Source organism: Pseudophryne corroboree, chromosome 9 (assembly GCF_028390025.1).
Source record: "Pseudophryne corroboree isolate aPseCor3 chromosome 9, aPseCor3.hap2, whole genome shotgun sequence".
NCBI classification, from domain to species: Eukaryota; Metazoa; Chordata; class Amphibia; order Anura; family Myobatrachidae; genus Pseudophryne; species Pseudophryne corroboree.
In genome coordinates this window covers 93541341-93553424 of record NC_086452.1, presented here as the reverse complement: position 1 = coordinate 93553424, position 12084 = coordinate 93541341, and the positions used below count along the sequence as shown (strand labels likewise).

Genomic DNA, 12084 nt, shown 5'->3' with positions numbered 1-12084 from the left:
GCGGCTGGACTGCCGCATCCTAAATCAGTGAAAGCCCATTCCACAGGGAAGGTGGGCTCATCTTGGGCGGCTGCCCGAGGGGTCTCGGCTTTTCAACTTTGCCGAGCTGTTACTTGGTCAGGGGCAAACACGTTTGCAAAATTCTACAAATTTGATACCCTGGCTGAGGAGGACCTTGAGTTCTCTCATTCGGTGCTGCAGAGTCATCCGCACTCTCCCGCCCGTTTGGGAGCTTTGGTATAATCCCCATGGTCCTTTCGGAGTTCCCAGCATCCACTAGGACGTCAGAGAAAATAAGATTTTACTCACCGGTAAATCTATTTCTCGTAGTCCGTAGTGGATGCTGGGCGCCCATCCCAAGTGCGGATTGTCTGCAATACTTGTAAATAGTTATTGCTAACTAAAGGGTTATTGTTGAGCTATCTGTTGAGAGGCTCAGTTGTTTTCATACTGTCAAACTGGATATAGTTTCACGAGTTGTACGGTGTGATTGGTGTGGCTGGTATGAGTCTTACCCGGGATTCAAAATCCTTCCTTATTATGTCAGCTCGTCCGGGCACAGTGTCCTAACTGAGGCTTGGAGGAGGGTCATAGTGGGAGGAGCCAGTGCACACCAGGTAGTCATAAATCTTTCTAGAGTGCCCAGCCTCCTTCGGAGCCCGCTATTCCCCATGGTCCTTTCGGAGTTCCCAGCATCCACTACGGACTACGAGAAATAGATTTACCGGTGAGTAAAATCTTATTTTTTTTGATGGCTCAATGTACACAAACTTTGTTTAATACACAAAGTTATTAAAAATATTGTATTAAATGACCTTCAGGCTGTGTGTATACAAGGTGTATATGAAACATAAATGAATTGTGTGAATGTACACACACTTTGTTTAATGCACAAAGTTATAAAAAATATTGGCTAAAATTACCATCGGGCTGTGTGTATAAGGTGTATATGTTACATAAATGCATTCTGTGCTTAGATTTAGGTCCCATCACCATGATATCTCATTATGGTATCTAATTATTCCAAAATACGGAAAAATCCCATATCCAAAATACCTCTGGTCCCAAGCATTTTGGATAAGGGAGACTCAACCTGTATAATAAAATCATTTTAGTTACAATTTTCAGTAACACATATAAGAAAAGGGAAAGTGAAGGATAGACCAAATACATATAGAGCTGGGTCGCTAACCGCGTTTAGACCGCCAGCTTTTAACAGGGGTTATTGCACATGAGCGCTCATAACCCTCGTTGCTGTGTGGTCTGAAAGGGCCCAGTTGGAATAATCCGGATCAAGTGACCCGGTATTCCAACTCGGGTAGCTTGCACGGTTGAACACGGGTTCAACCCGGCTCACTGTGCTGTGTGAACGAGAAGTCGGGTCAATGCGACCCGTTTCCTATTTACTCTGTGTGGACGGGCGGCGCTTGTAGATCATGTGATCTCTAAGCGCCGCACCCACCGTGTTACCAGTGACATCACTAAGCCGGCAATATGTCGGGTTGGGGGACAGTGGCGGTGAGGGGCCTGAGGCGGGTTGCACGCGGGAAGACCCCGTGTCAGGCAGTGTGAAAGGGGTATTATATACAGAGGGAACAAACCCTGTTCAGAACATAAGACAACAGTGCTTATAGGGTTGATCCTATAAGAAGAGTGGATTGCAGCACCTCAGCAAGGCTGCAGAGAAGTAAGATCAACAGACATAGAACCGGATTCAGATCTGATCGCTGGGCTGTGTTTTTTGCTGCCCTGCGATCAGATAGTCGCTGCCTACAGGGGGAGGGTTATATCGCTGTGCAAGTGTGCGATCGCATCTGTAGCAGATTTGCACAAACTGACTTTGTGCAATCACTGTACAGCCCAGAACTTACTCTTCCCGTGCGATTGATTTCTGCTGATCGGGGCCGGAGCTGACATGAGACACCCTCTCTGAAAACGCCCGTCTGCATTTTTCCAGACACTCCTGGAAAACGGTCAGTTGCCACCCACAAACGGCCTCTTCCTGCCAATCACCTTGCGAACACCTGTGCGTTCGGATTGTTCGCACGATACCGTCGCTAGGTGCCGATGCCTGTTGCGCGATGTGCCGGTGCATTGTGGTGCATACACATGCTCAGTTTGGATCTGATCGCCCGCTGTGCAAAAACAGCAGCGATCAGATCTGAATTGGGCCCTAATTCCGATTTGCACGCATGCTAATGGTCACGCAACAGAGCAATTATAATAAGATTGTGTATGCGCCACGGCCACAGTGCGCACGCTCCAAGGCACCTTAATGAAGCCACTGGCAGTGAGGATTCATTCACAAAGTGATTGACAGGTAGGGGAGGGGAGGTTACAGCGACTGGTGGCAAAAATGCAGGCGTCATGCGACCGTTTTCGGGGCGGCTTTGCCTACATCTGAGATCCCTTGTGCAGAAAACATAGTGCCAGTATCTCAGTTCCTGCGGCCACTCTGCATGACCATAGACTCACTCAGGAAATGGATGGTTCTCCTTTCTGCGTCCAAACTGTGTATGGAGGACGTGTGATGGGTGCGGAGGGCGTCTCTAATAATTTCTGGGCGGTAGCTTCCCTTGCGTGGATTAGCAAGTCCGTAGCCTAAGAATAGCCTAAGAATAGCAGCTGCCTAGGCTTTAGCTTACAAATCTGAATGGGGCCCGTACTGCTGGGAGGTGATGTCTCAGTCACCCTCTGTCACATACTCATGTTAGGGAACCGTGTATTGGTAGTAGGCCTGAGTCAAACGTGGACGTAATTCCATTCAAAGCAGTGATTTCAGTTGCAGCAGATATGCACAATTTCTCCTGTGGTCCTCATGCATGCTGAGCACATCTATATACATAAAAGAATAAGTTTGTTTGTACGCGAATATCTTCCACTTCTCTCAAGGTGAAGCTGCCAAATTTTGCACAGTTTATTTAGTATTGAAACAGCTAGTAGACCACAAATTTATCGGTCTGTTTGTTTGCTTCGGACACCCCTGCACCGATTGGGATGAAACCGTTGCGAGGTTGTCCAGTTGGATCCTGCTCAGGTTTTAGGGGAGTTGGGGTCCTGGTCGGACTTCACGGCGGAATGCGCCATGCAGCACTTTGATTCAGGGAGCCTGTTCTGGGTCTGCACTGGATGGCTTGGAAGCAAAACTTTAATGACCTGAAATAACTGACTTAAATAACCATAAATCAATTAACTAAAATAACTGACCAAAATGGAGGTGGGAAGATGAAAAATGCTCTGTGCCCAAAAGCCTTGGAATAACCAAAGGAAAACTTTAAACCCATCTTGCAATGGAAAAGTGATTATAAACCTGAACAGAAAGGAAAGCTAGGGATCAGGGCTACTGGCGACACCCCAAAAACAAAAAACGACAATGGGCAGCCACCTCATGGGTGTGCTGGAAGTACTACTGAGCTATTAATTATTTTTAATATGTTGACGGTTACATCCAACTCACTGATAACTTAACTGGAAAAATGTAAACCCGGGCAATGCCAGGTTCTTCAGCTGGTATTGTATATAAAGAAGTATTAGTACAAATATTAGCACTAAGCTTTGTTAAAATGAATGAAAGAAATAAATATAAAAATGTTTTTTGCAGTTCTTTGTTCTAAAATAATTATTGTAATAAGAAAAGTATAATAGTTCAACTTTTATTTTATTTCACTAATCATAGCTTTTGTATATTTTCTAAATTTTTGGTCTATTTACCAAACAATTTGCTAATACAGGTTGAGTATCCCATATCCATATATTCCGAAATACGGAATATTCCGAAATACGGACTTTTTTGAGTGAGAGTGTGATAGTGAAACCTTTGTTTTTTGATGTCTCAATGTACACAAACTTTGTTTAATACACAAAGTTATTAAAATATTGTATTAAATGACCTTCAGGCTGTGTGTATAAGGTGTATATGAAACATAAATGAATTGTGTGAATGTAGACACACTTTGCTTAATGCACAAAGTTATAAAAAAATATTGGCTAAAATGACCTTCAGGCTGTGTGTATAAGGTGTATATGTAACATAAATGCATTCTGTGCTTAGATTTAGGTCCCATCACCATGATATCTCATTATGATATGCAATTATTCCAAAATACGGAAAAATCCCATATCCAAAATACCTCTGGTCCCAAGCATTTTGGATAAGGGAGACTCAACCTGTATATAAAAACTGCTACACATTACAAAATGGACTTGCGCAACGCTGGTGACCCTGAATGCAATTATATAAATGGCACCTACTATATAGAGAGTACCATTCTATGGCTTTACTGTATACAGAGTACCATTCTATATTTCTCTTTTTCTTTTTTTTCTTTTAGGAATACTTCTTTGATCGACCGGAAAAGGATCATGACGCACAGACCAAGGCTATTATTAATACAACAAAGCAGGCACTACAGACCCGCTGACAGGAGGTAATATGCTGCCACATAGTCACCCATTGTCCCCAATCCCAGGTGCATTGCTGCATTTGTAAACATTCTCTCTGGAAATGTTCCTGTTTTGAGTATTGGCTACTGCAGAATGGAATTCTTCCTATACTGTAGTAAAGAGACAATTCTTACTATCTAGGTTAAGATTCATTAAAGAATAGTATTTAAATGACAAAGAAAAAAACTATACTTTTATGACCAAGTTCATTCCTCCTGTTATAATGTGGATTACAGCAGATTTATGGCCATCCAGTGTAAAGTAGGGGAAGCAGTCAGGATCCCGGCAGTCAGAATACAGACACCGGAATGCCGACACCGGCATCCAGAATGGGTGCACCATCCCGGCGCTGGAATCCCGTCAGCCGTGATGCCGAATTAAGAGACACCGCGGCGGTGGGGGTCTGGAGGTTAGGATTAGGCAACCTACCGAGGGGTTATGCTGCTTACCGGGAGGTTATGGTCAGGCACCCCCCTCGAAGGGTTAGACTACATTGGGCGTCGGGGGGTGATTTAGGATTAGGTGTGTGGGGGGGGGGGGGGGGTAGGTTTAGGCACCTCCGGGGTGTGGCTAGGGTTAGGTACTAAGGGGGGTGGTTAGGGTTAGGCTACAGGTAGGGGGGTGGGGAGACGGAAGAACACCCCTTACTCACCCCTGTCGGCTTTTTAATCTGCGGGATCCCAGCGTCTGTATTTAGAACCCCCGGGATCTCATACTGATCCCTCGGGAAGAGCTTAGAAATATCTGATGTACAGAACAATTTCTGTTGTGTGTAATTTATAACAGGAATGAATCTCCTGAAGCATGTTTTTCATCATCAATGTCACTGATATACAGTACAAGGCAGCAAAGAAAAACTACATTTTGCTGGTACAGGTGTCTGATTTTTATGAAACCCCCGCTCAAGGATAATTCTGCATGTTTGGTGCTTCAGTTCCCGGGGATCTGCTGTGAGTGACATCACAGTAGATTCTTGCAGCAGCAATATACATGTGTGTATTACAAATTGCTTTTTCATACTTGGGATACACTTGCAGAAATGAGGGACCAGTTTTGTCATTATGATCAAATTTTCCTAACATGGTAATGTGGGTGTAAAGCTGGGTACACACCTTGTCAAGTTGATGGCGGATCCGCCAGCGCACTGACAGAGCGTCCAATACAGGTACGTTTTTCCCCTTAATGATCGGCCGCTCGATGTACTTCCTAACGTCACAGCTGGGCGCCCATTTTAATTTGCCCAGCGAGATGTGGCGATACATCTTCAGATGTCGACAATGTCATTCACAGACATATTGAGTGTATACACCAGCCGACCTCCTAGCGATATGTCGGCGTTTGCTCAAACGCCCGATATATTGCCTAGTGCAGGCATGTCAAACTCAAAATCCCAACTGGGCAGAATAATCAAAGTCTAAGTCCTGTGTGGGCCACAAGAAAAAGAAAGAGTCTTATATCTCAGTGTGAGCTGACAGCTGTGTTATTCCCCCTCATATATCACTGTACGGTCCCCTCTTCCCTACAGTATATAATAGTACCAGATATCAGCGTGTGCCAGAGGCTGTGTTATTCCCCCTCATATATCACTATGTGGTCCCCTCTCCCCTATATAATAATAATAATTAATAATACCACATATCCGTGTGAGCTGACAGCTGTGTTATTCCCCCTCATATATCACTGTACGGTCCCCTCTCCCCTACAGTATATAATAGTACCAGATATCAGCGTGTGCCAGGGGCTGTGTTATTCCCCCTCATATATCACTGTACGGTCCCCTCTCCCCTACAGTATAGAATAGTTCCAGATATCAGCGTGTGCCAGGGACTGTGTTATTCCCCATTATATATCACTGTGTGGTTCCCTCTCCCCTATATAATAATAATAATACCACCACATATCAGTGTGAGCTGACAGCTGTTATTCCCCCTCATATATCACTGTACAGTACCCTCACCCCTATATAATAATCCCACATGTCAGCGTGTGTCGAGGGCTGTATTATTCCCCCTCATATATCACTGTACGGACCCCTCTCCTCTTATATATATATATATATATACTTTTACATATATATACTTATATATATATAAAACGGCTGCAAAGATCTCTGTTGGTGAGACTCAGTCTTCATGGGCACTCCTTCCTCTCAGGGCAGCTTCTCCCTCCTCATAGGAGACCTGTAATCTAACAGAGCAGGCAGGTGGGTAAGCCCGCCCAGAACCCAAGCCTCCTCTCCTCCTGCAGCAGCCAAGACTGGGTGCAGTGGGCTGTGCTGGTAGTGGTAAGCCTGCCCAGAACCCAACCTCCTGCAGCAGCCATGACTTGGTGAGGTGGGTGGTGCAGTCAGGGGGGCGAACGGACGAGGATGCAGTGTGGGCGGATGGAGGCGGTTAACTCGTTCCAGCCCAAGATAACCTGCCGCATAAAGACCCCTGCCAGCGGGCTGCATAATGACCTCTGTCCATGGGTCGTAAAAGTATGCGGTAGGGGCCCGCGAGTTTCACACTCATGGCCTAGTGTGTACCAAGCATACGGTAAGTGAGCTTGGTTTGGTTTTTTTTTTTAAATAAAGTTCTATTTTTATTTATTTTTTAGTTTCAAAAAAATTGTGAGACAAAGAAAACCATTGTCTTTTTTTCTTTTGTTTTACTTTACACTGCGCAGATCCACTAGTTAGAAGATCTAATCCAAAGTATATTTTGCGGAAATTATCACCATTCCAGTTTTTGGACTACTTCGCCAGACCTGTGGCTGTGCTCATATGTTGCCACCTTTTAGTTTAGTTTAATTAAGGTGCATCCCATACAGAGCTGTAGTATACGCTCAACAGTGACTGTTGTGATAGTGACAAAGGGCCTAATTCAAGGTTGATTGCAAAAGCAAAATCTACCTCTAATGGGCAAAACCCAATTCTAACTCTCCCTACACATGTTATATCTGCCCAACCTGCAGTGCACATGGTTTTGCCCACTAGAGGACGATTTTGCTTTTGCGATCAACCTTGAATTGGGCCCATAATACGTACAAAATCCTTTATGGAATTTGTATCCTATAAAAAGGCAACTTGTGTATGAACACAATTTTTTAACGGAGTGTATTTTTTACTAATACCCACTTGTGCGTAAACAGGCAGGTTGGTGGTGTTTACGATTATGGGCCTAATTTAGACCCTGTCGCTGATGTGCAAAAATTGCTCTTGCACTAAGGGGGGGAGGGTTAAACTAGGTGCACACTATACAATTAATGAGCCGATTTGCCAATAATTGGGACATTGGTCTGATTTATCGTATAGTGGCCCTCATTCCGAGTTGTTCGCTCGGTATTTTTCATCGCATCGCAATGAAAATCCGCTTAGTACGCATGCGCAATGTTCGCACTGCGACTGCGCCAAGTAACTTTGCTATGTAGAAAGTATTTTTACTCACGGCTTTTTCATCGCTCCGGCGAACGTAATGTGATTGACAGGAAATGGGTGTTACTGGGCGGAAACACGGCGTTTCAGGGGCGTGTGGCTGAAAACGCTACCGTTTCCGGAAAAAACGCAGGAGTGGCCGGAGAAACGGTGGGAGTGCCTGGGCGAACGCTGGGTGTGTTTGTGACGTCAACCAGGAACGACAAGCACTGAACTGATCGCACAGGCAGAGTAAGTCTGGAGCTACTCTGAAACTGCTAAGTAGTTAGTAATCGCAATATTGCGAATACATCGGTCGCAATTTTAAGAAGCTAAGATTCACTCCCAGTAGGCGGCGGCTTAGCGTGTGTAACTCTGCTAAATTCGCCTTGCGACCGATCAACTCGGAATGAGGGCCAGTGTGTACGAACAATCGTTTCGGCAATATTTCTATAAAATCTAGCGCACACACACCCGAGTGATCGATTTTCCGATCTATCGTCCCATACCAAAAATCTCAGGCCACAATCTCCCGATATCTAGCAGTGTGTGTGTATTCTCAATAATCTGCCCATATTTCCTATGTTTTCCTGTCACTATATTATCCTCCTTGTGGGCGGACATATGTAAATGCCGTGTGATGTGGTAGAAAATTGTTTTGGTGAACTCACGGGTTTTTGCTGCAATTTTCACTCATGCCGATTCGACAAAAAAAAATAAAAAAATGAAGCGGCATGGGGCAAAAAACGGATTATAAAACGGGCGAAAATGCCCGCAATTGAATACCGTGTCGAATTAGTGCAGTTTTTTCGACCAGTCGAAAAAACGGCACTTAATTGAATACCCCCCATGTATAATTATTATAGACAATAACAAATGTGTACTTCTAGGGGTAGGGACATGTATCGCTATTCCTGTAGCTTTTCATTGGTCGTGGGATCTGTCAGTCTGTGGATATGTTTACTCCTTACCTGTCATGAGGTAAATAATTGTGCCTTTATTTTTTTAATGTTTGACTGATTTTACTTCCAGATGCCAACGTCATTTCCTCAGTCCATTATGCTGATGGGAGCAGGATTCCAAGTTCATAATTACTTGGTGGAGGTGATGCTGACTCGCGTCCGTGCTGGCTCCTCCTGTTGTGTTTTCTTTTTCTCTATCTAGAATGATTTAAGAATGGCTTCTTTTGTTATGGTGATATATAATTTCTGGTGTAGAGGAGACCGGAGGGAACAGCAGAAAGCACTACAAGCCTCTAATCCTGGAGTCAGTATTTACTATTGTACACTGGTGACAAGGACTTGGGAGTCACCTGTTCTTGTCTAGCATGAAGAGGCTGTTTGGCTAAGTGGATTATTATTTATTTAAGGTTCAATGACATTTGCACTATTCAGTTGGTGGGACAATGTATATAAATATTTGAAAGGTGACCTGACCATTCTATAAAGGAGAATAGTAAGTACATTACTAGTCCATGCCTGGTCATGCTTTTATTTTATATATTCTTTTTATACCAATGTGGAGAACACGTTGTTAATCATTTCTGCCATGTGCATATAGCAATTGAAGATCCTGCTCAGTATAAGTTTGCAATGGAAAGTGGCACAAATACTAGTAAACCTCATCTCCGATTACCGCCCATTTGCTATATATACAGGGCGGATTAAGAGAACCTCTTTAACAACTTGATGATCTAGTCTCGAAGGAATCTTATTTGAGTTCGTGCTACTGCAATTAGCCATCAGAGGCGACTAGCCACCAGTGTAATTACAGAACGCTTGTTCTCGGAAACAAGTGTTTGATACCGTAACAATCATCTATGTAGTGACCTTGCATGTTAGTGGGTATTCTCTCATATAAACATGGAATAGCTACTGAAGGACTGTTCCCCTGTAAACCACTCAATCTAATATGACTTCATATAAAAATAGACAACTATCTGTAGCAAATATATTACCTGTAGTTAAAGTTGTTCCCCGCAGGAGTGTCTCAGTAATAGCTGTTAGGTAAGACTTTTAGAATAGATGGGTGTCTGCTATGCCTAATGTTATCAATCTGCCTGCATGTTAAATATTTTGAAGGACAAGACACTGGGGAAGATGTATTAAGCCTGGAGAAGTGATAAAGCAGTGATAAGTGCAAGGTGAAAATGCACCAGCCAATCAGCTCCAACATGTAAATTGACAGGAGCTAATTGGCTTGGTGCCAGGCTTAATACATCTGCCCCTTGGTGCCTAGAGTGACAGATAGTAGAGAGGGCTGTAGCTTTCAGCCAGGTGGAAAAGGTTAAACACCAATCAGATCCTCACTGTAAATTTACATATTGGAGCTGATTGGCTGGTGCCTTTATCACCTTGCACATATCACTGGTTTATCACTTCCTTATACCTTTTCCAGGTTAATACATCTGCCCCAATGTCAGATACCGCAACTCCTGATTTGTGAATGTAATATTAGGTCAAACCCTATTTATTTATTTTTGCATTCCTTTTTTTTTCTTTCTAGGTTTAATAGCTATTTAAAGGCGTTTCTCATCTTTTTGGGGGGCAGGCTATTGTTTTGAGATGGATCAGCTCTCCGTGTTCAGTTTAGTGAGATTTAGATGTACAGGGCACAGCTGACCCTTCACCAGAACTAGACCGCTGGTACACGTGACTCGCATTGACTGGTCACTCCTGATTGGATAGTCATGGTGCTGATCAAATCTGCTGTCTGTCAGTACGTTAGATACATCCTCTTCCCACAACACTACATTGTATTGGGTTTTTTGTATCTTAAGGTAATATGTCATTAGCAGCTGCAGAACTGTCTGTTTAGCCAAAACTATTCCTGTAATAAAAAATTAACTTATTCAAGCAAATTGTAGTTGCACTATTATTTTATTTTGACTTTTGATACCTGTATGAAGAACCATTTCTCATTCTACAATACAAAGCTCATCAAAGAAAGAAGACAGGCACCTGAAATACCCAAAATCATCAAGTATACCAGATCCCTTAAGTCACATAGCCAGAACTTGGTGTAAAAGGAAATCCTGCGCAGTGGGACCCAAACAAAGATAAGGAAAAGAGTATGAACAAATATTCTGATAACATAAAAATCAGACATTTATTCTGGAATAAACATATTAAAAATCAAGGTGCATCAAAATAACACAAGGCTAGAAAGATTACAGTCACAAAATTATTCTCTCAATTAGGCACACATTGGGGTGAATTCAAATGTTTGAAAAGTAGGTTGGGTGTCTGTCTTTTCCTGTCTTAGATTGGAAAAACAGACGCCCAACTGACTTTTCAAACAATTGAATATCCCCCTAAAAGTGTCAGGTAGGAAATACAGTCCCCGTAGCTTCTAGTAGAGATTCCAGATAGCCTCTGCAGCTCATACTGTACAATGCAATGAGTTTCACAGATCCAATCTGCTCACTTCTTTCTCTATGGGGGGTAATTCAGAGTTGATTGCAGCAGCAAATTTGTTAGCAATTGGGCAAAACCATGTGCACTGGAGGGGGGGGGGGGGCAGATATAGCATGTGCAGAGAGAGTTAGATTTGTGTGGGGTGTGTTCAAACAGAAATCTAAATTGCAGTGTAAAAATGAAGCAGCCAGTATTTACTCTGCACAGAAACAAAATAACCCACCCAAATCTAACTCTCTCTGCAAATGTTATATCTGCCACACAGTGGCGTAACTAGAAATTTTTTCTCCCCCAAGCCAAAACATTCCCTGGCGTCCCGTCCCCCCCCAACCCGCATAATTGCCACTAGCAAAGTGATGAATCTGCGCATGCTGCAAAAAAGGGGTGTGGCCTTGCTGAAATGGGTGTGGCTTGCATAAAGGGGAGTAGTATTGAAGAAAAAGACTACTGTATACCCAAGTTTTGCAACCTGCATGCCCAGACGTTGGCCACCACAGGAAAAAAAAGAATCCTGATTCATGCCCCTTACATTATTTGTCATTTTTCCTCCTTTATAGTAATGCCCAGTATACATTATGCCACATACTGCAATGGCCCTTAGACATTATGCCACACACAATAATGCCCATTACACAATATGCCACACACCGTAATGCCCCTGACACATTATGCCACACACCGTAATGCCTGTGACACATTATGCCACGCATCGCAATACCCGTTATACATTATGCTACACACTGCTATGCCCGTTATACATTGTTACACACTACAATGCCCCTGATACATTATAGCACATACAATGCCTGTGATACAGTACCACACACCGTC

General features: G+C 43.4%; 1 protein-coding gene across 6 annotated transcripts in view; it reads left to right on the top strand.

Annotated features, from left to right (window-relative positions):
- The window catches only part of YIPF1 (Yip1 domain family member 1), a 64010-nt gene extending 53313 nt beyond the window's left edge, over positions 1 to 10697 (top strand). For 5 of the 6 annotated variants that reach the window (XM_063939619.1, XM_063939621.1, XM_063939618.1 and 2 more), the window contains exons 9-10: positions 4332 to 4427; positions 8870 to 10697. In XM_063939619.1, the coding sequence (XP_063795689.1) occupies positions 4332 to 4421 (90 nt within the window). In that variant the 3' untranslated portion in view covers positions 4422 to 4427; positions 8870 to 10697. Of the gene's footprint in view, positions 1 to 4331; positions 4428 to 8869 lie in introns of those variants that run through there. The other variant, XM_063939623.1, reaches the window with a different exon arrangement.
- Positions 10698 to 12084: the final 1387 nt, after the last annotated feature.